Genomic DNA, 27,872 nt, shown 5'->3' on the forward strand with positions numbered 1-27,872 from the left:
TCTAGTAAGGCCATCAGAAGTTCTCTCTCTTTTAGGGGATAGTAAAGAATCATGGTTTGCCTCTTTTGCATGAGAAAAGGCTGATTTGAGAGGGTCCAAGGGGTATCCTCTGTCCAAGAAACGTTTACAGAGCTGTGATGATTTCTGTTCAAAATCTGACTCAGAAGAACAGTTTCTACGTACCCGTAGGTACTGTCCCTTAGGTATCCCCTTTTTAAGGGATGTAGGATGATGACTAGACCAATGAACAAGGGAGTTAGTCGCTGTGGATTTGCAAAATAGGGTAGGCGGGAGGCCCCCTTCCTGATTTTTGAAAACTTTCACATCTAAGAAAGACAATTCCTGCGGGTTTATCTCGTAAGTAAAAAATAAGCCGATTTAATTATTATTGAGTGTGTAGATAAATGTTACGCCGAGCGCTCCGGGTCCCTGCTCCTCCCCGGAGCGCTCGCGGCGTTCCTCTCTCTGCAGCGCCCCGGTCAGACCCGCTGACCGGGAGCGCTGCACTGACATTGCCGGCGGGGATGCGATTCACATAGTGGGACGCGCCCGCTCGCGAATCGCATCCCAAGTCGCTTACCTGTCCCGGCCCCCTGCTGTCATGTCCTGGCGCGCGCGGCTCCGCTCCTTAGGTTGGTGATTGGTGCCTGGCCCAATTAGCCTAATTAGCTTCCACCTGCTCCCTGGCTATAATACCTCACTTCCCCTGCACCCCCTTGCCGGATCTTGTTGCCTTGTGCCAGTGAAAGTGTTTAGTGTTGTCCAAAGCCTGTGTTTCCAGATCTCCTGCTATCCATATTGACTACGAACCTTGCCGCCTGCCCCGACCTTCTGCTACGTCTGACCTTGTCTCTGCCTAGTCCTTCTGTCCCACGCCTTCTCAGCAGTCAGCGAGGTTGAGCCGTTGCCAGTGGATACGACCTGGTTGCTACCGCTGCCGCAAGACCATCCCGCTTTGCGGCGGGCTCTGGTGAATACCAGTAGCATCTTAGAACCGGTCCACCGGCACGGTCCACGCCAATCCCTCGCTGACACAGAGGATCCACAACCAGCTAGCCGAATCGTGACAGTAGATCCGGCCATGGATCCCGCTGAGGTGCCGCTGCCAAGTCTCGCTGACCTACCCACGGTGGTCGCCCAGCAATCGCAGCAAATTGCCCAACAAGGACAGCAGCTGTCGCAGCTGACCGCCACGTTACAGCAACTTCTGCCACTGCTACAGCAGCAACCATCTCCTCCGCCAGCTCCTGCACCTCCTCCGTAGCGAGTGGCTGCTCCTAGCCTCCGCTTGTCCCTGCCGTACAAATTTGATGGGGACTCTAGACTCTGCCGTGGCTTCTTGTCTCAATGTTCCCTGCATATGGAGATGTTGTCGGACTAATTTCCTTCAGAACGGTCTAAGGTGGCGTTCGTAGTGAGTCTTCTATCTGGAAAGGCCTCGTCTTGGGCCACACCGCTCTGGGACCGCAATGATCCTGCCACAGCCACAGTCCAGTCCTTCTTCGCTGAAGTCCGTAGTGTCTTCGAGGAACCAGCCCGAGCTTCTTCTGCCGAGACTGCCCTGCTGAACATGGTCCAGGGTAATTCTTCATTAGGCGAGTACGCCATCCAATTTCGTACTCTCGCCTCCGAATTATCTTGGAATAACGAGGCTCTCTGCGCGACCTTTAAAAAAGGCCTATCCAGTAACATCAAGGATGTGCTGGCCGCACGAGAGATTCCTGCCAACCTGCAAGAACTTATCCATTTGGCCACCCGCATTGACATGCGTTTTTCTGAGAGACACCAGGAGCTCTGCCAGGAAAAAGACCTAGATCTCTGGGCACCTCTCCCACAGTATTCTTTGCAATCTACGCCTGTGCCTCCCGCCGAGGAGGCCATGCAAGTGGATCGGTCTCGCCTGACCCAGGAAGAGAGGACTCGCCGTAGGGAAGAAAATCTTTGTCTGTACTGTGCCAGTACCGAAGATTTCTTGGTGGATTGCCCTATTCGTCCTCCACGTCTAGGAAACGCACGGACGCACCCAGCTCACGTGGGTGAGGCGTCTCTTGGTACGAAGTCTGCTTCTCCACGTCTCACGGTGCCCGTGCGGATTTCTCCTTCTGCCAACTCCTCCCTCTCAGCCGTGGCCTGCTTGGACTCTGGTGCCTATGGAAATTTTATTCTGGCCTCTTTGGTGAATAAGTTCTGCATCCCGGTGACCCGTCTCGTCAAGCCGCTCTACATTTCCTCGGTCAACGGAGTTAAATTGGATTGCACCGTGCGTTATCACACAAAACCCCTCTTAATGTGCATTGGACCCCATCACGAAAATATTGAATTGTTCGTCCTTCCCAATTGCACCTCTGAAGTCCTCCTCGGTCTTCCATGGCTCCAGCATCATTCTCCCACCCTTGACTGGACCACCGGGGAGATCAAGAATTGGGGTTCTGCTTGCCGCAAGAGATGCCTCACGTCTCCTCCCAGTCCCGTCAGGCACTGGTAGGAGGTTCCAGTGCGGGACCGTCCTTCTTAGGACGACAATTCCGCCTAGGGGTAGGGCCTGACTTAGGGATTAGTGTAGAGAGTGATAGGCTCCCTATCCCGGCCCCCCTGTTGTCCCTACCTGTTTCCCTTCCTGAGTCATTGGGGGACAGGGTTTATTAGATACATATTGTGTATACTTACCTGTTTCAGCTTATGATTTTGGTATTATCAGTTACCTTTGGATCTTTTGGTATCTATAGTGGTTGATGCAATCCATGTTATTTGCTGTATCAGATTCATCTAATATTATTGTGGTTTCTTATTACCATATTGGAAGTAATATTAATTTATGTAGAGTGCTATCCCTCGTTTTATAGGCTCGTATTAAAAGTTCTATTTTAAATTTGTCTATTTTTCTGTGATTCAACATCTGGAGGGCTACAGTTTAGAGACAACTGTATATGAGTATGGTCCAGGGAGCCGCATCGCCGTACTCTGTTGCAGCCGATCTCCAACACCGATCGTCGTCTCCGCCGCCGCAGATGGGTAAGTAAGTGGATGTCGGTGTCGGTCCCCTTCGGTTTCCCAGTTCTGCCTCGCCTATTGTGGGTGGGCAAAATGGGGAAACCGAAAGTTAACAAACACCCTAACCCCCCCCTTTTGGTCATTGCGTCTAGACGAACAATAGCAGGGATGGGAGGGGTGGCACCCCTGCCACCTCACTCCTATCCCTTCTGGGGGATCGTGGGTGTCTTGGACAACCTCCATCACCTATATTTTCAAGGTCACCATAGACCCGTATGACCCGGAATTGCGCAAATCGCCCATGTGTATTCACCAGCAATTTGCGCCGACATTGAGGGGGTCTGATGATCCCCCCTGGGCATTTGCGAGGGGTGCCTGCTGATAGACATCAGTAGTCATACCGGTCCCACGGCCGAACATGTACGTCATGGGTTAACTACCAGGGTCCCATGACGTACCGGTATGACATGGGTCCTGAACAGGTTCAATGAGCCGACCGGAGTCAAACGGTGACTCCGGTCGACTCATTTTTGACCCGCATCTGGATTCCTGACCGGACCTAAAACCGTAGTATACTACAGTTTGAGGTCCGGTCAAAAGTCAGCCAACCGGAGTCACCGTTCCCCTCCCACAGTCCCAGATCCGGCACCCGTACAGTGAAAACAAGGTGTGAATGCAGTCTTATATCAATCTATCTTTCTATCTATCTATCTATATATATATATACACACACACATACATACATAACGTGCCATATACAGTGCTAATTAATTTACCTGTTGGGGAACTATTTAAATTTTTTTTTACATTTATTTATTAAATTGTGCTTTCATGTAACTGCTAGATATATTTTATCAATCATCTTTAGCTCTAAATATTTTCCATATACTGTACATTCTATTTTCACTTTATTTAATTTGATCCTTGGTCTACACAATATTTTCCTACACAATTTAGCATAGAAACCCTGGCTAATTAATTGAGATCAATAAATTTTTGTATTCTGTGTAGAAATAGGCACATGGGGTATCGTGAAACACTCGGCACAGTTCAGTTTCAGAGTGTGCCCTCCTTACATTTATATATTGTATATTTATGTATTTTTAAATATATATTTTAGTTCAACAAACCATTAAAGTTTAAAAGACATGAAAGGTAATGGCCCTCATTTACTTAGCTGAAACCAACTAGTTTTTGTCAGGTTATTGAAGTTATTTTGGCGAATAGAGTCTGCGACATGTCTGTGCCAGAAAAATCTGAAAAACCCATCATTGCATTGTGAAAATCTGAAAAAAGGGGTGCGATCTGTCACAAAGGAGGCGTGGTTGGTCTGAAAAGGGTCATGGTTTCGACCTATTTGCTTCTTGAACTCACAGAAAAACTTGTGAATACATGGCCAGAAATTTCCACCTACAAAAAGCTGGTCATAAAGTTTTCCCGACTTGAAAATCTGTGAATCCCCATAGTAAATAAAGAGGAATCCTACAAGTATGAAACAACATTTCTCACTAGTAAAAACCCAACACTCTTAGTAAATGAGGGCCATTGTGTTCGTATGAGTACTGAGGCCCTCACATTTACTACTGACCTTATTCAGTCTTCTTGGCAGAAAAAGCACAGTTCCATCAAATGCACGAGCTTTTCCGATTAACTCATCATGATGGTAAAGTAAAGCTGATCTCAGGGCCCTGGATTCCATCTGCGGATTGTAGTCAACATGGTATTGATACAAGACCCATTGTGGTCTACTAACCAATTTGACATGGTTAGTGCGTAGCTGAATAGATCTGCCAGAAACACCTATAACAAGACCAATAGGAGTTCATTTAGAATTAAATATTTTAAAATAATAACAATGCTCCAAAACAAATGTACTCGCACACTGGCTTATGTTGACCTCTGCTGTGAAGTTTTGCTCATAATACAGTAAACATAATGGGGGAGATTCATCAAGACCTGTGCTGAGGAAAAGTTGACCAGTTGCCCATAGAAACCAATCAGATAGCTTTTTGCATTTTTCAGAGGTATTTTCAAAAATGAAACAAGCGATCGGATTGGTTGCTATGGGCAACTGGTAGACTTTTCCTCTGGACAGGCTTTGATGATTCTCCCTCAATGATCTTTTCTGCTTCACTGTTAAGCAGTATGACACAATGCTCCACTGTTAAGCAGTATGACACAAAAAAAGATGTGCCATTATAAATTGACTAATCTGACTAATCTAGGGAACTTTACAGAGTAGTCACACACATTGGATCTGCTGCATTTATTCATGGGACAAGGGAGCCAACAATTATCTACCGTATATACTCGAGTATAAGCAGAGTTTTTCAGCACGATTTTTCGTGCTGAAAACACCCCCCTCGGCTTATACTCGAGTGAACTCCCCCACCCGCAGTGGTCTTCAACCTGCGGACCTCCGGAGGTTTCAAAACTACAACTCCCAGCAAGCCCGGGCAGCCATCGGCTGTCCGGGCTTGCTGGGAGTTGTAGTTTTGAAACCTCCGGAGGTCCGCAGGTTGAAGACCACTGCGGCCTTCAACATCATCCAGCCCCCCTCTCACCCCCTTTAGTTCTGAGTACTCACCTCCGCTCGGCGCTGGTCCGGTCCTGCAGGACTGTCCGGAGAGGAGGTGGTCCGGTGGGATACTGGTTCCGGGCTGCTATCTTCACCGGGGAGGCCTCTTCTAAGCGCTTCGGGCCCGGCCTCAGAATAGTCACGTTGCCGTGACAACGACGCAGAGGTGCGTTCATTGCCAACGTACTTCTGCGTCATTGTCAAGGCAACGCCTCTATTCCGGGCCGGAAGCGCGGAGAAGAGGTGCACCCGGTGAAGATAGCAGCCCGGACCACCTCCTCACCGGACCACCTCCTCTCCGGACAGCCCTGCAGGACCGGACCAGCGCCGAGCGGAGATGAGTACTCAGAACTAAAGGGGGTGAGAGGGGGCTGGATGATGTTGAAGGCCGCAGTGGTCTTCAACCTGCGGACCTCCGGAGGTTTCAAAACTACAACTCCCAGCAAGCCCGGACAGCCGATGGCTGCCCGGGCTTGCTGGGAGTTGTAGTTTTGAAACCTCTGGAGGTCCGCAGGTTGAAGACCACTGAGGGCGAATGATGAGAAGAGGATGATGAAGGGGGGGTGTGGGGATGATGAAGGGGGGTGGGGATGATGAAGGGGGGGGTGTGGGATGATAAGGGGATGATGAAGGGGGATGTGTGGGATGATAAGGGGATGATGAAGGGGGGATGTGTGGGATGATGACAAGGGGATGATGATGAGGATGTTAATGACGGGTCTGGATGATGACAGGGGGGGATGAGGTATTTCCCACCCTAGGCTTATACTCGAGTCAATAACTTTTCCTGGGATTTTGGGTTGAAATTAGGGGTCTCGGCTTATACTCGGGTCGGCTTATACTCGAGTATATACGGTACTTATCACTTAATCTGCAGTTTTAACTAATTTTAGGTTAACCATTTTAAATGGGTAGTTCCGCCACATCCAAAGTAGAGGGGACAACACGTCTGCTCTCCGGGCTGGCACGGCGGCATTCATGAACACAAAAGCCTGGGACTTCTGTGTTTGTGATGCCATGCCCACTGCATTCATGTCTATGGGACGGGGCGTGACGGCTGTGGTCGCCCATCAACCGACAAAATTCTGTGCACTGGATCACTGGGGTGCTGTTCCGGAAATCGCTGTCGTTTTTTGGGGGGGGAAACTGCTACAGCCAGAAGTCATCTTGAACTGCACAAGCAAGGGAATGGGGGGGGGGGGGGTGGGGGGGAGAACACTTAGATAGGTACAGACATCCTCTGCTGGGGATTTTCACTATTCAACAGACTGCTACAGGAATGTGGGTCAGTGATATAGCCAGAGTATAGCTGTACTGTAAATGGAGTTGATACCCTAAAGGTATAGCGCCATTGGGTTAAAAAAAAATAATAATAAATACGTCCAAATGTGTATGTGTAAACATGTATCTATAAATGAAGGAAAAAAAGGATGAGAGGGGTTTTAAAACAGAGAACTCCAACGCATCACAGTATTTGTCTGTCTATGCTTCACAGCCACATTGGGCACCATTACCTGAGAGACATACTTACATAGTTAGTATGGTTGAAATAAGACATGTCCATCACGTTCAACCAAGCCCAATTTTAAAGGAGAACTCCAGCAAAACTTAACTAATGCCCTATCCACAGAATAGAGGATATGTAGCTGATCGCTGGGGGTCTGCCCACTGGCTCCAGAACCGTGCAGTCTACCGGTTGACGACACGCGCTCCACACAGACAGTAGGGATTCTGTTCCAGATATTGTAGGAGGTGCCAGCGGTCATGAACTCCCATGATCAGCTACCGATAAGTTCATTTTGGCTGGAGTTCTCCATTAAGAGAGGTCTCATAGGTGGCCTCTAATTAGCCTAACCAACTCCTATAAGGATAGAAAATTTTTATTCAATACAAGTATTCTCATCGGGATATACCTGGAAAAAGGTAGAAAGAGAAAGTACAAACGAAGTGAGGAGAAAGAGAAAGCAAAGCAGAGTAAAAAAGGGAAGAAAGATAAAGTAGACAAAAAGGGAGTAGCTAATCAGAACTAGGGATTGACCGATATTGATTTTTTAGGGCCGATACCGATAACCTGTGAACTTTCAGGCCGATAGCCGATAACTTATACCAATATTCCGGTATAAGTTATCGGCTATTTCTCTCTGTGTGTGTGTGTGCAGGTATACCCTGATAAACTGTTTCTGTACGCAGAAGCCGCTGCAGATCTATGATTTGAAGCGGGCACTTTAAATGAATGAACTGCATCGGCTTTTGCGGGTCCAGAGACCGCCGCCGCCACCCGCTTCTCTTCCCCCTGCATGTCCTGGGGTCCTGAGTCCAACCACCGCCGCTAAATTTGTAACCCCATCTCATCTAAGTATGGAAATACCCCATGTGTGGACGTAAAGTGCTCTTCTGGCACACTACAATGCTCAGAAGAGAAGGAGCGTCATCGAGCTTTTGGAGAGAGAATTTGTTTGGAATGGAAGTAAGGGCCATGTGCATTTACAAAGCCCCCCGTGGTGCAAGAACAGTGGACCCCCCCACACACATGTGACCCCATTTTTGAAACTACACCCCTCACAGAATGTAATAAGGGGTGTAGTGAGCATTAACACCCCACTGGCATTTGACAGATCTTTGGAAAAGTGGGCTATGCAAATGAAAAATAAAATTTTAAATTTTCACGGACGACTGTTCCAAAAATCTGTCAGACACCTGACGGCATAAATGCTCACTGCACCCCTTATTACATTACATGAGGGGTGTAGTTTTCAAAATGGGGTCACACGTGGGGGCGGAGGGGTGTATTGTTCTGGCACAATGGGGGTTTTGTAAACACACGTGGCCGTCAATTCCGGACAAATTTTCTCTCCAAAAGCCCAATGGCGCTCCTTCTCTTCTGAGCATTGTAGTGCACCCATAGAGCACTTTACATCCACATATGGGGTATGTTCTTACTCAGAAGAAATGGGGTTACAAATTTTTGGGGGCTTTTTTTTCCTATTTTCCCTTGTGAAAATTAAAAATTAAGGGTAACACCAGCATTTTAGTAAAAAAAAAAAAAATATTTTTTCATTTTCCCATCCAACTTTAATGAAAATTTGTCAAACACCTGTGGGGTGTTAAGGCTCACTATACCCCTTGTTACGTTCCGCGAGGGCTGTAGTTTCCAAAATGGGGTCACACGTGGGTATTTTTTTGCGTTTATATCAGAACCACTGAAAAATCCGCCACCCCTATGCAAATCACCAATTTAGGCCTCAAATATACATAGTGCGCTCTCACTCCTGAGCCTTGTTGTGCGTCCGCAGAGCATTTTACGCCCAACATATGGGGATTTTCTGTACTCAGGAGAAATTGCGTTACAAATTTTGGGGTCTTTTATTACTTTTTCCTCTTGTGGAAAAAAAAAGTATGGGGCAACACCAGCATGTTAGTGTAAAAATGCATTTTTTTTTTTTTTACACTAACAGGCTGGTGTAGACCCCAGCTTTTCCTTTTCATAAAGGGTAAAAGGAGAAAAAGCCCCCCAAAATTTGTAACTTAACTTCTCGCGAGTACAGAAATACCCCATATGTGGCCCTAAACTGTTTCCTTGAAATATGTCAGGGCTCCGAAGTGAGACAGCGCCATGTGCATTTGAGGACTAAATTAGGGATTGCATAGGGATGGACATAGGGATATTCTACACCAGTGGTTCCAAAACAGGGTGCCTCCAGCTGATGTCAATGGGATTTTTTTTTAAATCCTTTTTCACCCGTTTGCACCAGTTTCCTTCCTGTTCCGTTTTTTATGACGAGGAAAAAACGTTGCATGCAGTATTTTTTCTCCCGTCAAAAATAACAGCATGGAAACGGATATTAAAAATGTAACATTAAAGTCTATGGCAAACGGATGAGCATATAATGTCAGCCGTTTGTACCCAGTTTTTAATATCCATTTTTCAACCGTAATTATTCTGAGCATGCTCTGAAGGAGTGAAATCCGGAAACTCTTGCTCTGCTGTAAAACTACTACTCCCATCATGGAAGAGACTTGTTTCCTTGATGGGAGTAGTAGTTTCCAGGTTACGGGAGTCTGGGGAGGCTAGATTAGTGCTTGTACTACTACCTCCATCATGGAACAGAGTCTGTTCCATGTTGGGTGGTAGTAGTACAGGGGCTGAGGGATTGATCGCACTGGGTCTCACGTCTGAGACCCCATGCGATCAAAAGTTATTAACCAGGGGAGTGGGCGGCATGGTCCGTGCACTTCAACCCTGCGATGTAGATTGTGTGTGTGTTCTGCTTTCATTTTCAAATACCCTGCCTGGAGCCCTGAATGGCAAGCACCGAGGGGCCATTAAGGGCTCCTGCTGGTTTTTTAAAGGGGTTCTCCGGTGCTTAGACATCTTATCCCCTATCCAAAGGATAGGGGATAAGATGCCTGATCGCGGGAATCCCGCCGCTGGGGACCCCCGTGTTCTTGCAGGCGGCACCCTGTTTATAATCAGTCCCCGGAGCGTGTTCGCTCCGGGTCTGATTACCGGCGACCACAGTGTAATCACGCCCCCTCCCATAGCCTTGCCATGCCCCCTCCCATAGGCTTGCATTGGGTGGCGGAGCGTGACGTCACCCGGTGTGGAGGCGTGTCGTCACACGCCGTCGGCCCTGTGGTATCGGTAATCAGACCCGAAGCGAACATGCTCCGGGGACTGATTATAAACGGGGTGCCGCGTGCAAGATCACGGGGGTCCCCAGCAGCGGGACTCCCGCGATCAGGCATCTTATCCCCTATCCTTTGGATAGGGGATAAGATGTAAGCACCGGAGAACCCCTTTAAGGTCATTATTACAGGATTGTAATGTTGCACTACACTGCACTGCGTTCCCCGGCTGCCCTGATGCACTGCAGGAGGGCTAGATCTATAGGTAGCGCAGCAGTGGGCAATATACACAGCCAGCGCAGTGGGGGCCAGACATATAGCGCAATATGTACATATGCGCTAGCTATGTATAATGCCCCCCGCTGCGCTAGCCATGTTTAATGCCCCCCGCTGCGCTTACATATGTCCCCCCAGCGAGCGCATACATAAATCCCTTGCAGCGCTATCTGTGAACAGTATACCATCAGCAGCACATGATGCTGCTGGCCGGGAAAGGCAGTGCAATGCCGCCCGCTTCCCGGCCATAGATGTGCTGCTGATAGCATGCAATTCACAGATAGTGCTGTGAGGGACATATGTAGTGATATATAACTGTCCCCCTGCAGCGCTTCTATACACATATCTGTCCCCCTGCAGCGCTTCTCTACACATATGTCCCTCACAGCGCTATGATATTATACATAGCTAGCGCATATGTACATATTGCGCTATATGTCTGCCCCCCCCACTGCGCTGGCTAAGTATATTGCCCATTTTGTAAATTTTGGGGGCTTCCGATTCTAAGCAGTGCATTTTCAGTACAAATGACACCATGGCCCAGATTTATCAAACTGTGTGAGAGAAAATATAGAGTGATTTTCCGCCAGCAACCAATCACAGCTCAGGTAACTAGTTGAGGTAAAGTGAAAGCTGAGCTGTGATTGGTTCATGTGGGAAAATATCTCTATTTTTTCTCTCACACAGCTTGATAAATCTGGGCCAATATCTTTAATTTATTCTTTAGGTCCATACGGTTATAAGTTTACCTAATTTATATAGGTTTTATGTTATTTTACTACCTTAATAAAATTATAACTACATTTATTAACTCTTTGGGGACGGAGGGCGTACCTATTACGCCCTCAGCCCGCTCCCTGTCTATAACGTGGCCCCGCGTCATAGCGGGTCGAGACCAGTGGCCAATAGCGCGCGGCATTGATCGGAGGGTAAAGACAGCAGGAGGGTCCCTACCTTCCTCCATGCTGTCCGATCGCCGAATGACTGCTCAGTGCCTGAAATCCAGGCATGAGCAGTCAAGCGGCAGAATCAATGATCAATGGTTTGCTATAAAAAAAAACATTGATCAATGTAAAAGATCAGTGTGTGCAGTGTTATAGCCCCCTATGGGAGCTATAACATTGCAAAAAAAAAAAAAGTGAATGAAGATCATTTAACCCCTTTCCCTAATAGAAGTTTGAATCACTCTCCTTTTCCCAATAAAAAAAAACAACTGTGTAAATAAAAATAAACATATGTGGTATCGCCATGTGCTGAAACGTCCGAATGATAAAAAACATATTGTTAATTAAACTGCACGGTCAATGGCGTACATGCAAAAAAAATCAAAAGTCCAAAATAGCGATTTTTGGTCACTTTTTTTATCATAAAAAATGTATAAAAAGTGATCAAGAAGTCCGATCAATACATAAAAGGTACCGCTAAAAACTTCAGATCACGCACAAAAAATTAGCCCTCATACCACCCCCTACCCAGAAAAATAAAAAAGTTATAGGGGTCAGAAAATGACAATTTTAAACGTATAAATTTTCCTGCATGTAGATATGATTTTTTCCAAAATCAAACCCATATAAGTAGGTTATCATTTTAACCGTATGGACATACAGAATAAAGATAATGTGTCATTTTACCGAAAAATGTACTTAGTAGAAATGGAAGCCCCTAAAATAACAAAATGGTGGGGTTTTTTTCTTCCATTTTTTCGCACAATTACTTTTTTCTCTGCTCATGCCCCACTATTACAGGGGTCTCAAACTCAAATTATCTGGGGGCCACTGGAGGTAGAGGCTGGGCCGCATGCGCCCCTCATATATAATGCCCCCATCATGCACCCCTCACATATAATGCCCCCATCATGCGCCCCTCATATATAATGCCCCCAGATAGATATGACCCCCATCAGGTAAGGGCTACCTAGTAGGTACACAAGCACCGCATAGATATGACCCCCATCTGGCAGGGCTCCCCAGTAGGTACATAGGCCTCCATACAGATATGACCCCCATCTGGTAGGGCTCCCCAGTAGGTAAAGAGGCCCCAGATAGATATGATCCCCATCACTGATGGGGGTAATATATATCTGGGGGCCTGTCTACCTACTGGGGAGCCCTACCGATGAGGTAGGGGTTCCCAATAGGTGTACAGGCCCCCAGATAGCTATTACTCCCGGCAGGTAGGGCTCCTATTTAAACAATTATGCCCCCTAAGAAGAGCAGGTCCTTCCTTATTGGGCAAGTAATTAGGCAAGTTAAATTTCACAGCTACAGTACTTACATCTCCCTGTTGCAGCCTAAAAGGAGCCTTCTTTGCCAGGATGCACGCGTTAGGCAACGTCATCAGATGCGCCACGCAGGACGTCAGCGCCCCGGTGTCCTGCGCTGCACATGCGATGACATCACCAATCACGCACATCCCTCCAGGAAGGCTCGTTCTAGGCTACTGCAGGGAGATATAGGAGCAGTAGCAGTGTGTGTGAAGTCTTCCAGCATTTAGCGCTGCTTGCCCGAAGCAGGGCTAAATGCCTGAAGAAATCACCTACCCGGTCCACAAAATTTGGTTCTGCGTGCCACAAATGGCCCACGGGCCGGGAGTTTGAGACCCCTGCGCTATTACAACAAATTCTGTGAATGAAGGTCCAAAGCAAATGTGAACAAGGCCTTATACTGTATAGCAAAAAGGGGTAATATTAATAGCATTATTACTCAAAAGGAAAGAAGTAGCACAGTCTTTACTCAAGCACAAAGAGGAGAAGAACAGAGTAAGCCAGAGATGGGTCAGTTGCTGGGTGTCAGAGGTACTTTGGTGCTCGCCCCACTTGTCTTTTTCTGGTAGGCGAGAAAATATTGCAATAGTTGACACAATGCAACTGTCTTTATGAGGTTAACAAAATAAATTAACTAAAAGAAAACAGACTGATAAACAGTGAGGTCTGTCTCCTATGGAAACTTTGATGAAACTGATAAAAGGATGAATTCACACCACATTTGGTGAATATGGCAGAGGAATTTAAAAACCGACTACTGCCATATACATGCTGCACTTCATTCAGTTGAATGATCTGGACAGAATAAGATAGTGACTCCGGGCGGCTCATTTTTAGACCGAATGTAGTTTCGTTGTCGGACCGAAAATCTTGGTCTGTCACTGTATCTTAGTCTGCCAATAAAACTGATACAGTTCAAAAATGAACCAATGGTCGTATTGTACAAACGTGGTGTGAATGCACCCTTACTCTGTCGGAGGAGAGGTATAGCTCTATAACACTTGTCGCTTAGTATCAACCTCCTGGTGGTGGCAACCTGTAGCCACAAGCATCCATGTCCACGAATGACATCAGTAAGAAATTGCGAAAACGACAACAGCCAAACTTCAAATAGTATATACTTTATATGAATAATAATAAAAAAAAAACGTTAAGAACTGATTTAGAATTACATTACCTGATTTTGATTCTTTGACATGTTCAATCGTCTGCCTAGTACAAACACCAAGATCATGGAAGTCACGTCTCCGACCACCACGCTCTCCAATTGCTAGATCTTGAAATCCAGCTGAAACCACCAAATCTATAGTTCGAAAACAAGTTAATACAAGATTAATGTACCTGAAGCTTTTTTTTTTCAGCAAAGAGTACACACATACAGGTGAAACTCGAGCAAAAGTTCATTTCTTTCACTAATGCAACATAAAAGGTGAAACTAATATATGAGAGACTCATTACATGCAAAGCAAGATAGTTCAAGCTGTGATCTGTATTAATTGTGATAATTGTGATGATTATGGCTTACAGCTCATGAAAACCCCAAATCCCCAATATGTTATATGATTTGGGGAGCCATGTCATCTGCTGGTCTTGGTTCACTGTGCTTTATTAAGTCCAGGGTCAATGCAACTGTCTACCAGGAGATTTTGGAGCACTTCATGCTTCCTTCCACAGACGAGATGCATTACTGAAATAAATGAACTTTTACACGCTATTCTAATTTTTTGAGTTTCATCTGTATATTATTAAACATTAAAGAAGTCCCACTGGGGGAAAAAAAAACAATTTCCATTATGCCCGGGTTGCCTTTAAACAAAACAATAAAAATCGCAAATTGCAAATCGCCGGCGGCAGCGATGCCCCATCTCAGCAGGCGACAGGCTGAGCAGCAGTATTAGATGCCTAGAATCAGTGAATTACACAGCCACTCAGCCTATCGTCAGCCGAGGCGGGACATCGATGCAGTCGATGCTGACCCTCCTCGTGATACGCTGACCACAGACAGACCAGAAAGAAGAAGCCAGCTGAAAAGTGGAGCAAGATACCGGCACACTGGGGGAGCGGAGGCAGGCAAGTCCTCTTTATTGTTTTATTTTAACCCCTTGGCGACGAAGCCCATTTTAACCATTAAGGACGAGATCATTTTTTGCAAATCTGACCTTACTTATGAATTTGATTCCGAGATTGTTTTTGTGACATATTCTACTTTATGTTAGTGGTAAATTTTCGTCGATACTTGCATAATTTCTTTGTGAAAAATTCCAAAATCTCCCAGGCGATCTCGCATCTGAAAAATCATAAGGCACCTGGCCCGGATGGGTATGCTGGGGAGTTTTTTATGGCGCTAAATGACAAACTCAGCCCTATATTACTAGCTGTCTATGACAATATTATATCTACGGGTGTTTTACCCCCCCCCCCCCCCCTCTGGCACTATGGCACATATCAAAGTTTTTCATAAAGAGGGAAAAGATCCTACCCACCCGGGAGCTTACCGTCCTACATTATAAACTCGAGTATAAGCTGAGTTTTTCAGCACGATTTTTCGTGCTGAAAACACCCCCCTCGGCTTGTACTCGAGTGAACTCTCCGCCATCAGTGGTCTTCAACCTGCGGCCCTCCAGATGTTTCATAACTACAACTCCCAGCAAGCCCGGGCAGCCATCGGCTGTCCGAGCTTGCTGGGAGTTGTAATTTTGAAACCTCTGGAGGTCCGCAGGTTGAAGACCACTGCGGCCTTCGACATCATCCAGCCCCCCCCCCTCACCCCCTTTAGTTCTGTACTCACCTCCGCCCGGCGGGACGATAAGGTGCGCTGGTCCGGTGCTGCAGGACTGTCCGGTGGGGAGGTCGTCCGGTGGCATAGTGGTTCCGGGCTGCCATCTTCACCGGGGGGCCTCTTCTCCGCGCTTCGGGCCCGGCCCCGGAATAGTCACGTTGCCTTGACGACGACGCAGAGGGACGTTCATTACCAACGTCCCTCTGCGTCGTCGTCAAGGCAACGCCTCTATTCCGGGCCTGAAGCGCAGAGAAGAGGCCCCCCGATGAAGATGGCAGCCCGGAACCACTATCCCACCGGACGACCTCCCCACCGGACAGTCCTGCAGCACCGGACCAGCGCACCTTAACGTCCCACCGAGCGGAGGTGAGTACAGAACTAAAGGGGGTGAGGGGGGGGCTGGATGATGTCGAAGGCCGCAGTGGTCTTCAACCTGCGGACCTTCAGAGGTTTCAAAACTACAACTCCCAGCAAGCCCTGACAGCCAATGGCTGCCCGGGCTTGCTGGGAGTTGTAGTTTTGAAACATCTGGAGAGGTCCGCAGGTTGAAGACCACTGTATTGACAAGCGGTGATGATGAAGGTGGGGGGGTGCTGATGACAAGGGGATGATGAAGGGGGGGTGTGGGATGATGACAAGGGGATGATGACAGGCGGTGATGATGAAGGGGGGATGATAACAGGCGGTGATGATGAAGGGGGGATGATGACAGGGTAATGATGAAGGGGGGATGATGACAGGCAGTGATGATGAAGGGGGGATGATGACGGGGGTCTGGATGATGACAGGGGGGATGATGTATTTCCCACCCTAGGCTTCTACTCGAGTCAATAACTTTCCCTGGGATTTTGGGGTGAAATAAGGGGCCTCGGCTTATATTCGGGTCGGCTTATACTCGAGTATATACGGTATCTCATTAATTAATTTTGATGTTAAGTTAATTTCCAAGAAATTGGCGGACAGGCTTGCAAATTTTTTGCCATCACTGATTGGATTGCACCAAGTGGGTTTCATAAAAGGTAGGGCGGCAGTGTTCAATTTCATAACGGTCCTGGCGGTGCAGGGTGAGGTCCCCTCTAGGCCTTACTCCAGCCAGGTCCCGTTTTTGTTGACTTTGGAAACTGAAAAAGCTTTCGATAATGTTAACTGGGCCTGGCTAGTGTTTTAGGACGCTTTCGTACCTACTTGACAGCTTTATTCAACCCCACGTCACTTATACATTTACCAGGTCATTTATCTAAAAAAAAAAAAAAAAAAGGAACAAGGCAGGGGGACCCACTTTCACCTCTCCTTTATAATTTGGCTTTAGAACCATTAGAGCAGTTCTTCTTACAATGTCCGATTTGTGAGGGGTTCAAGGTATGACCTGGGGAGGTTAAAATGAGTTGCTTTGCAGATGACATAATGCTGTATTTAAATAAGCCTGACACCCTACTTCAAGCAGTTTTTGATGTCCTGATGAAATTTTGTTCTTTATCTGGTTATAAAGTTAACATAGACAAGAGCCAACTATTATCTTTGGGTAACAGGTCCCACACATCTGTACAATTAGCTAAATCAGGTGGCTAAATATTATGTTACTTATTTGGGCATAAAACTAGGCCATACAACGCTCCCACTCTACACCTTGAACTATCCTCCCAGATTGAAAAGGAATTGACTAGGTGGCAAAATTTACCTTTATCTGGTATGATCCATTCGATAAAAATGATGAGCTATCTAAAGTTACTCTATCTTCTGCAGACAATTCCTTTATTATTACAACATGCTGATGTGAGGAGAGTCCATGCTAGTTTCAACAAATTTAAGCCTACACCTTAAAGGGGTATTCCAGGCAAAAACATCTTATCGCCTATCGAAAGGATAGGGGATAATATGTCTGATTGCGGGGGGGGCCCGACGCTGGGACCCCCGTGATCTCCCTGCAGCAGCCCGCATTCTATGCGTAGCTGCGTCTGAAGTTTCATAAACCTCTGGGCTTCCGAGACGGGGACGTGACATCACGCCGCGCCCCCTCCATTCATGTCCATGGGAGGGAGCATTGCGGCCATTACGCACCCTCCCATAGAAGTGAATGAAGGGGGCGTGGCGTGACGTCACGTCCCTGTCTCGGAAGCCCGGAGATATCCGAAACTTCAGACGCAGCTACGCATAGAATGCGGGCTGCTGCAGGGAGATTGCGGGGGTCCCAGAGGCAGGCCCTCCGTGATCAGACATCTTATCCCCTATCCTTTTGACAGGGGATAAGATGTTTTAGCCTGGAATACCCCTTTAAACCTAAGCAAGGAAAAGGGTGGAATGCAATTGCCTAATAGTAAGACTATATAATCTAGCAGCTATTTTTAGGCATGTTTGTGACTGGCTATATGACACTGCCTACTTTTCTAACACGTCACTAGAGAAAGGGCTGTGTCCTTTGGGTTCATTACAGACATTATTTCACCTCCCTTATAAAGAGGTTCCCAGTTTACTTAGAAAAAATATCTTGTTCAGTTACACCATGGCGATATGAAAGGTGTTGCGTAAACTCAGAATAGCACTCAGAATTTATAGTTTTAATGATTTATTGACCAGCTTTACTGGAGTGGTCACGAAATGGAATGACTTCCAAACTAAATATTCTCTACCAAATTCCCATCACTGGTTATACAACCAGTTGTGTTCCTTCTTTCATGGTCTGGTGCGGGGGTATACTACGGTGGAGAAACCAAAGAGTTTGACAACCCCTTAAGGACCAGGCCATTTTACACCTTAGGACCAGAGCATTTTTTGAACATCTGACCACTGTCACTTTAAACATTAATAACTCTGGAATGCTTTTAGTTATCATTCTGATTCCGAGATTGTTTTTTCGTGACATATTCTACTTTAACCCCTTCCCGCTATTGGACGTATGCATACGTCCAGGCGAATTACACGTTCGCGCAAATGGACGTATGCATACGTCCAAGCGACCTCCTGCTCTGCCGCGGGCAGCGCAGGAGATCGCGGGTGGGACTCAGCTGTCAATCACAGCCGGAGTCCCACCACAGCTGCCGGGGGTCGCGATCGCGCCGGTCCCGGCAGCATTAACCCCATAGATGCCGTGATCAGTTCTGATCACGGCATCTATGGTGTTTGCAGGGGGAGCGCTCTCCCCCTGCCCATCAACGGCGGCTCCGCGATAAAATAAGGGGGATCGAGGGTGTCCAAGACACCCTCGATCCCCCTTGAAGAGATAGGAGTGAGGTGGCAGGGTTGCCGACCCTCCTATCCCTGCTATTGATCGGCGGAGCAGCGACGGTCACTTACCCGGCGGCGGCTGTGATCACGGCGGCGGTGGAGGGGAGTATGACGCCGCGTGTCCGGGAGTCTGTTGCCTAGCAACATCTGCAGGGCGATAGTTTAGAGAGTGGTCTCTAAACTGTCGCCCTCCAGAAGTTGCAAAACTACAACTCCCACCATGCCTTGACAGCTGTTTGCTGTGTTGGCATGCAGGGAGTTGTAGTCTTGCAAGATTTAGAGGGGTTCAGGCTGAAGATCACTTACAGTGGTCTCTAAACTGTAGCCCTCCAGATATTACAAAACTACAACTCCCAGCATGCCCAGACAGCAGTTTGCTGTCTTAGCATGCTGAGATTTGTAGTTTTGCAACATCTGGAGGGCCACAGTTTAGAGACCACTGTCAGTGATCTCCAGTCTGAACCCCTCTAAATCTTGCAAAACTACAACTCCCAGAATTCAGGAACAGCAAATGGCTGTCTCGGCATGCTGGGAGTTGTACGTGCGTGCCTCCAGCTGTTGCATAACTACATCTCCCAGCATTCCCTTTGGCAATCAGTACAAGCTGGTTGGGAAATACCGAGTTAGGTAATAGGTTCTATTACCTAACTCAGTATTTTCCAACCAGTGTGCCTCCAGCTGTTGCAAAACTACAACTCCCAGCATGCACGTTCTGTCAGTGCATGCTGGGAGTTGTAGTTTTGCCCCCCCCTCCCTCCCATGTGAATGTACATGCTACATTCACACTGGCGGCGGATTACAGTGAGTTCCCTGCTTCAAGTTTGAGCTGCAGCAGCCGCAGCTCAAACTCCTAGCGGGAGACTCAGTGTAATCCGCCGTCAGTGTGAATGTAACCTAAAATCACTACACTACACTAACATAAAATAAAGAGTAAAACACTACATATACACACGTACACCATAGGTGCTTCCTAAATGCGGCATGCCCCCAGAGCAAAATTTGCTTCCAAAAAGCCAAATGTGACTCCTTCTCTTCTGAGACCTGTAGTGCGCCAGCAGAGCACTTTTCATCCCCATATTGGATGTTTTCTGAATCGGGAGAAATTGGGCTTCAAATTTTGGGGGGTATTTTCTGCTATTACCTTTTTAAAAAATGTAAAATTTTTGCTAAACCAAGCATTTTAGGTAAAAAAAAAAAAAATTTTTTTTTTACAAATGCAAAAGTCGTGAAACACCTGTGGGGTATTAAGGTTCACTTTATCCCTTGTTACGTTCCTCAAGGAGTCTAGTTTCCAAAATGGTATGCCATGTCGTTTTTTTTTTTTGCTGTCCTGGCACCATAGGGGATTCCTAAATGCGACATGCCCCCCGAGCAAAATTTGCTCTCAAAAAGCCAAATATGACTCCTTCTCTTCTGAGCATTGTAGTTCGCCCGTAATGCACTTCAGGTCAACTTATGGGGTACCTCCATACTCAGAAGACATGGGGTTACAAATTTTGGGGGGTATTTTCTGCTATTATCCCTTGCAAAAATGTAAAATTTGGGGGGGAACACACATTTTAGTGAAAAACATTTTTTTTTTTTTTTTTTTTTACATATGCAAAAGTCATGAAACACCTGTGGGGTATTAAGGCTCACTTAATTCCTTGTTACGTTCCTCAAGGGGTCTAGTTTCCAAAATGGTATGCCATGTTTTTTTTTTTTTTTTTTTTGCTGTTTTGGCACCATAGGGGCTTCCTAAATGCAACATGCCCCCAAAAAAACATTTCAGAAAAACGTACTCTCCAAAATCCCCTTGTCGCTCCTTCGCTTCTGAGCCCTCTACTGCGCCCGCCGAACAATTTACATAGACATATGAGGTATGTGCTTACTCGAGAGAAATTGGGCTACAAATTCAAGTATAAATTTTATCCTTTTACCCCTTGTAAAAATTCAAAAATTGGGTCTCCAAGAACATGCAAGTGTAAAAAATTAAGATTTTGAATTTTCTCCTTCACTTTGCTGCTTTTCCTGTGAAACACCTAAAGGGTTAAAACACTTACTGAATGTCATTTTGAATACTTTGGGGGGTGCAGTTTTTGTAATGGGGTCATTTATGGGGTATTTCTAATATGAAGACCCTTCAAATCCACTTCAAACCTGAACTGGTCCATGAAAAATAGTGAGTTTGAAAATTTTGTGAAAAATTGTAAAATTGCTGCTGAACTTTGAAGCCCTCTGGTGTCTTCCAAAAGTAAAAACTCGTCAATTTTATGATGAAAATATAAAGTAGACATATTGTATATGTGAATCCAAAAAAATATATATTTGGAATATCCATTTTCCTTACAAGCAGAGAACTTCAAAGTTAGAAAAATGCAAAATTTTCAATTTTTTCATCAAATTTTGGGATTTTTCACCAAGAAAGGATGCAAGTTACCACAAAAATTTACCACTATGTTAAAGTAGAATATGTCACGAAAAAACAATCTCGGAATCAGATTGATAAGTAAAAGCATTCCAGAGTTATTAATGTTTAAAGTGACAGTGGTCAGATGTGCAAAAAACGGCTGCGTCCTAGAGGTGAAAATGGGCTGTGTCCTTAAGGGGTTAACATAGTGGTAAATTTTTTGGTAACTTGCATCCTTTCTTGGTGAAAAATCCCAAAATTTGATGAAAAAATTGAAAATTTTCCATTTTTCTAACTTTGAAGCTCTCTGCTTGTAAGGAAAATGGATATTCCATATGAATATGAATATTTCAGCAGCAATTTTCCAATTTTTCTCAAAATTTTCAAACTCACAATTTTTCAGGGACCAGTTCAGGTTTGAAGTGGATTTGAAGGGTCTTCATCTTAGAAATAACCCATAAATGACCCCATTATAAAAACTACACCCCCCAAAGTATTCAAAATGACATTCAGTCAGCATTTTAACCCTTTAGGTGTTTCACAGGAATAGCAGCAAAGTGAAGGAGAAAATTCACAATCTTCATTTTTTACACTCGCATGTTCTTGTAGACCTAATTTTTGAATTTTTACAAAGGGTAAAAGGAGAAAATGTATACTTTGATTTGTAGCCCAATTTCTCTCAAGTAAGCACATACCTCATATGTCTATGTAAAGTGTTCGGCGGGCGCAGTAGAGGGTTCAGAAGCGAAGAAGCGATAAGGGGATTTTGGAGAGTACGTTTTTCTGAAATGGTTTTTGGGGGGCATGTTGCATTTATGAAGCCCCTATTTTTTTTTCACTAAAATGTGTTTCCCCGCAAATTTCTAATTTTTGTAAGGATTAGTAGCAGAAAATACCCCCCCCCCCCCAAATTTGTAACCCCATCTCTTCTGAGTATGGAGGTACCCCATAGGTTGACCTGAAGTGCACTTCGGGCGAACTACAATGCTCAGAAGAGAAGGAGTCATATTTGGCTTTTTGAGAGCAAATGTTGCTCGGGGGGCATGTCGCATTTAGAAAGCCCCTATGGTGCCAGAACAGCAAAAAAAAAAACACACATGGCATACCATTTTGAAAACTAGACCCCTTGAGGAACGTAACAAGGGATAAAGTGAGCCTTAATACCCCACAGGGGTTTCACGACTTTTGCATATGTAAAAAAAAAAAAAAAATGTGTTTCCCCCCAAATTTCACATTTTTGCAAGGGTTAATAGCAGAAAAGACCCCCCCAAAATTTGTAACCCCATCTCTTCTGAGTATGGAGGTACCTCATAAGTGGACATCCAGTGCACTATGGGCGTACTACAACGCTCAGAACATAAAGAGTCACATTTGCAAACTTTGCTGAAATGGGGGGGGACATGTCGCATTTAGGAAGCCCCTATGGTGCCAGGACAGCAAAAAAATAACCCACATGGCATACCATTTTGGAAACTAGACCCCTTGAGGAACGTAACAAGGGGTAAAGTAAGCCCCCACCGGGGTTTCACGACTTTTGCATATGTAAAAAAAATATATATTTTTTTCACTAAAATGTGGATTTTCCCCAAAATTTTACATTTTCAAGGGTTGAAAGCAGAACAGACCTCCCCAAAATTTGTAAATACATTTCTTTGGAATAAGGACATCCCTTAATTTTTGATGATTTTCGCTCCGTGGGTGCACACCAGGTCTTGGAGTGGGAGGTCAGTCAGGGGCCTTGAGCTTATTATAGCAGCCAGGATGTGGGACCCCCCCTCAAGGAGCATTAATGGGGGGGAGCACTGAGCCCTAAAATAGGGGAACACTATGGGGGACAACGGGCCGTAACTGGGGTAGACAGGTGGGGTACAGAGGCCCGTAATATGGGGTACAGTGGGCCAGAAAATGTATAAATGTTACGCCGAGCGCTCCGGGTCCCCGCTCCTCCCCGGAGCGCTCGCTACACTTCCCTCACTGCAGCGCCCCGGTCGGTTCCACGGACCCGGGGCGCTGCGTTACCACCTCCGGCCGGGATGCGATTCGCGATGCGGGTAGCGCCCGCTCGCGATGCGCACCCCGGCTCCCGTACCTTACTCGCTCCCCGTCAGTTCTGTCCCGGCGCGCGCGGCCCCGCTCCCTAGGGCGCGCGCGCGCCGGGTCTTTGCGATTTAAAGGGCCACTGCACCGCTGATTGGTGCAGTGGTTCCAATTAGTGTTTACACCTGTGCACTTCCCTATATCACCTCACTTCCCCTTCACTCCCTCGCCGGATCTTGTTGCCCTAGTGCCAGTGAAAGCGTTCCTTGTGTGTTCCTTGCCTGTGATTCCAGACCTTCTGCCGTTGCCCCTGACTACGATCCTTGCTGCCTGCCCCGACCTTCTGCTACGTCCGACCTTGCTTCTGTCTACTCCCTTGTACCGCGCCTATCTTCAGCAGCCAGAGAGGTTGAGCCGTTGCTAGGGGATACGACCTGGTCACTACCGCCGCAGCAAGACCATCCCGCTTTGCGGCGGGCTCTGGTGAAAACCAGTAGTGACTTAGAACCGATCCTCTAGCACGGTCCACGCCAATCCCTCTCTGGCACAGAGGATCCACTACCTGCCAGCCGGCATCGTGACAGTAGATCCGGCCATGGATCCCGCTGAAGTTCCTCTGCCAGTTGTCGCTGACCTCACCACGGTGGTCGCCCAGCAGTCACAACAGATTGCGCAACAAGGCCAACAGCTGTCTCAACTGACTGTTATGCTACAACAGTTACTACCACAGCTCCAGCAATCATCTCCTCCGCCAGCTCCTGTACCTCCTCCGCAGCGAGTGGCCGCTTCTGGAATACGACTATCCTTGCCGGATAAATTTGATGGGGACTCTAAGTTTTGCCGTGGCTTTCTTTCCCAATGTTCATTACACTTGGAGATGATGTCGGACCAGTTCCCCACTGAAAGGTCTAAGGTGGCTTTCGTAGTCAGCCTGCTGTCTGGAAAAGCCCTGGCTTGGGCCACACCGCTCTGGGACCGCAATGACCCCGTCACTGCCTCTGTACACTCCTTCTTCTCGGAAATTCGAAGTGTCTTTGAGGAACCTGCCCGAGCCTCTTCTGCTGAGACTGCCCTGTTGAACCTGGTCCAGGGTAATTCTTCCGTTGGCGAGTATGCCGTACAGTTCCGTACCCTTGCTTCAGAATTATCCTGGAATAATGAGGCACTCTGCGCGACCTTTAAAAAAGGCCTATCCAGCAACATTAAAGATGTTCTGGCCGCACGAGAAATCCCTGCTAACCTACATGAACTCATCCATCTTGCCACTCGCATTGACATGCGTTTTTCCGAACGGCGTCAGGAGCTCCGCCAGGATATGGACTCTGTTCGCACGAGGCGTTTCTTCTCCCCGGCTCCTCTCTCCTCTGGTCCCCTGCAATCTGTTCCTGTGCCTCCCGCCGTGGAGGCTATGCAGGTCGACCGGTCTCGCCTGACACCCCAAGAGAGGACACGACGCCGCATGGAGAATCTCTGCCTGTACTGTGCTAGTACCGAACACTTCCTGAAGGATTGTCCTATCCGTCCTCCCCGCCTGGAAAGACGTCCGCTGACTCCGCACACAGGTGAGACAGTCCTTGATGTCTACTCTGCTTCTCCACGTCTTACTGTGCCTGTGCGGATGTCTGCCTCTGCCTTCTCCTTCTCTGCTGTGGCCTTCTTGGACTCTGGATCTGCAGGAAATTTCATCTTAGCCTCTCTCGTCAACAGGTTCAACATCCCGGTGACCAGTCTCGCCAGACCCCTCTACATCAATTGTGTAAACAATGAAAGATTGGACTGTACTATACGTTTCCGCACGGAGCCCCTTCTAATGTGCATCGGATCTCATCACGAGAGGATTGAACTGTTGGTCCTTCCCAATTGCACTTCTGAAATCCTTCTTGGACTTCCCTGGCTTCAACTCCATTCCCCAATCCTGGATTGGTCCACTGGGGAGATCAAGAGTTGGGGGCCCTCTTGTTCCAAGGACTGCTTAAAACCGGTTCCCAGTAAACCTTGCCGTGTCCCTGTGCTTCCTCATGTAACCGGTCTCCCTAAGGCCTATATGGACTTTGCGGACGTTTTTTGCAAAAAACAAGCTGAGACTCTACCTCCTCACAGGCCTTATGATTGTCCCATTGACCTCCTCCCGGGCACTACTCCACCCCGGGGCAGAATCTATCCTCTGTCCGTCCCAGAGACTCTTGCCATGTCTGAATACGTCCAAGAAAATTTAAAAAAGGGCTTTATCCGTAAATCCTCCTCTCCTGCCGGAGCCGGATTTTTCTTTGTGTCCAAAAAAGATGGCTCTCTACGTCCTTGCATTGACTACCGCGGTCTTAATAAAATCACGGTTAAGAACCGCTACCCCCTACCCCTCATCTCTGAACTCTTTGATCGTCTCCAAGGTGCCCATATTTTTACCAAACTGGACTTAAGAGGTGCTTATAATCTCATCCGCATCAGAGAGGGGGATGAATGGAAAACGGCATTTAACACCAGAGATGGACACTTTGAGTATCTGGTCATGCCCTTTGGTCTATGCAACGCCCCTGCCGTCTTCCAAGACTTTGTTAATGAAATTTTTCGTGATCTACTATACTCCTGTGTTGTTGTATATCTGGACGATATCCTGATTTTTTCTGCCAATCTTGAAGAACACCGCCTGCATGTCCGTATGGTTCTTCAGAGACTTCGTGATAATCAACTCTATGCCAAAATAGAGAAATGTCTGTTTGAATGCCAATCTCTTCCTTTTCTAGGATACTTGGTCTCTGGCCAGGGACTACAAATGGACCCAGATAAACTCTCTGCCGTCTTAGATTGGCCACGCCCCTCCGGACTCCGTGCCATCCAACGTTTTTTGGGGTTCGCCAATTATTACAGGCAATTTATTCCACATTTTTCTACCATTGTGGCTCCTATTGTGGCTTTAACAAAAAAAAATGCCGATCCCAAGTCTTGGCCTCCTCAAGCGGAAGACGCCTTTAAACGACTCAAGTCTGCCTTTTCTTCGGCTCCCGTGCTCTCCAGACCTGACCCATCTAAACCCTTCCTATTGGAGGTTGATGCCTCCTCAGTGGGAGCTGGAGCTGTCCTTCTACAAAAAAACTCTTCCGGGCATGCTGTTACTTGTGGTTTTTTTTCCAGGACCTTCTCTCCGGCGGAGAGGAACTACTCCATCGGGGATCGAGAGCTTCTAGCCATTAAATTAGCACTTGAGGAATGGAGGCATCTGCTGGAGGGATCAAGATTTCCAGTTATTATTTACACCGATCACAAGAACCTCTCCTACCTCCAGTCTGCCCAACGGCTGAATCCTCGTCAGGCCAGGTGGTCTCTGTTCTTTGCCCGATTTAATTTTGAAATTCACTTTCGGCCTGCTGATAAAAACATTAGGGCCGATGCTCTCTCTCGTTCCTCAGATGCCTCTGAAATTGAACTCTCTCCTCAACACATCATTCCTCCTGACTGCCTGATTTCCACTTCTCCAGCCTCCATCAGGCAAACTCCTCCAGGAAAGACCTTTGTTTCTCCACGCCAACGCCTTGGGATCCTCAAATGGGGTCACTCCTCCCATCTCGCAGGTCATGCGGGCATCAAGAAATCTGTGCAACTCATCTCTCGCTTCTATTGGTGGCCGACTCTAGAGACTGATGTGGTGGACTTTGTGCGAGCCTGCACTATCTGTGCCCGGGATAAGACTCCTCGCCAGAAGCCCGCTGGTTTTCTTCATCCTCTACCTGTCCCCGAACAACCTTGGTCTCTGATTGGCATGGATTTTATTACTGACTTACCCCCATCCCATGGCAACACTGTTATTTGGGTGGTCGTTGATCGATTCTCCAAAATGGCACATTTCATCCCTCTTCCTGGTCTTCCTTCAGCGCCTCAGTTGGCTAAACAATTTTTTGTACACATTTTTCGTCTTCACGGGTTGCCTACACAGATCGTCTCGGATAGAGGCGTCCAATTTGTGTCTAAATTCTGGAGGGCTCTCTGTAAACAACTCAAGATTAAATTAAATTTTTCTTCTGCATACCATCCTCAATCCAATGGACAAGTAGAGAGAATTAACCAGATCTTGGGTGACTATTTACGACATTTTGTTTCCTCCCGCCAGGATGACTGGGCAGATCTTCTACCTTGGGCCGAATTCTCGTATAATTTCAGAATCTCTGAATCTTCCTCCAAATCTCCGTTTTTCGTGGTGTACGGCCGTCACCCTCTTCCCCCCCTCCCTACCCCCTTGCCCTCTGGTCTGCCCGCTGTGGATGAAATTTCTCGTGATCTTTCCACCATATGGAAAGAGACCCAAAATTCTCTCTTACAGGCTTCTTCTCGCATGAAGAGATTCGCAGATAAGAAAAGAAGAGCTCCTCCCATTTTTTCCCCTGGAGACAAGGTATGGCTCTCCGCTAAATATGTCCGTTTCCGTGTCCCGAGCTATAAGTTGGGACCACGCTATCTTGGTCCTTTTAAAGTTTTGTGTCAAATTAATCCTGTCTCTTACAAACTTCTTCTTCCTCCTTCTCTTCGTATCCCTAATGCCTTTCACGTCTCTCTTCTTAAACCTCTCATCCTCAACCGTTTTTCTCCTAAATCTGTTCCTCCCACTCCTGTTTCCGGCTCCTCGGACATCTTCTCTGTCAAAGAGATTTTGGCCTCTAAAAAGGTCAGGGGAAGAACTTTTTTTTTAGTGGATTGGGAGGGTTGTGGTCCAGAAGAGAGG

At 46.9% G+C, this 27,872-nt stretch overlaps 1 protein-coding gene across 3 annotated transcripts in view; it reads right to left on the reverse strand.

Moving 5' to 3' along the window:
* The window catches only part of PIWIL1 (piwi like RNA-mediated gene silencing 1), a 394,474-nt gene that overhangs the window by 298,646 nt on the left and 67,956 nt on the right, over positions 1–27,872 (reverse strand). For all 3 annotated transcript variants that reach the window (XM_056533540.1, XM_056533559.1, XM_056533548.1), the window contains exons 4-5: positions 13,912–14,037; positions 4,580–4,791 (exon numbers count right to left, since the gene is read on the reverse strand). In XM_056533540.1, coding sequence (XP_056389515.1) covers positions 4,580–4,791; positions 13,912–14,037 — 338 coding nt within the window. The remainder of the gene's footprint in view (positions 1–4,579; positions 4,792–13,911; positions 14,038–27,872) is intronic.

The sequence above is a fragment of the Hyla sarda genome, chromosome 1 (genome assembly GCF_029499605.1).
Source record: "Hyla sarda isolate aHylSar1 chromosome 1, aHylSar1.hap1, whole genome shotgun sequence".
Taxonomy (NCBI): Eukaryota; Metazoa; Chordata; class Amphibia; order Anura; family Hylidae; genus Hyla; species Hyla sarda.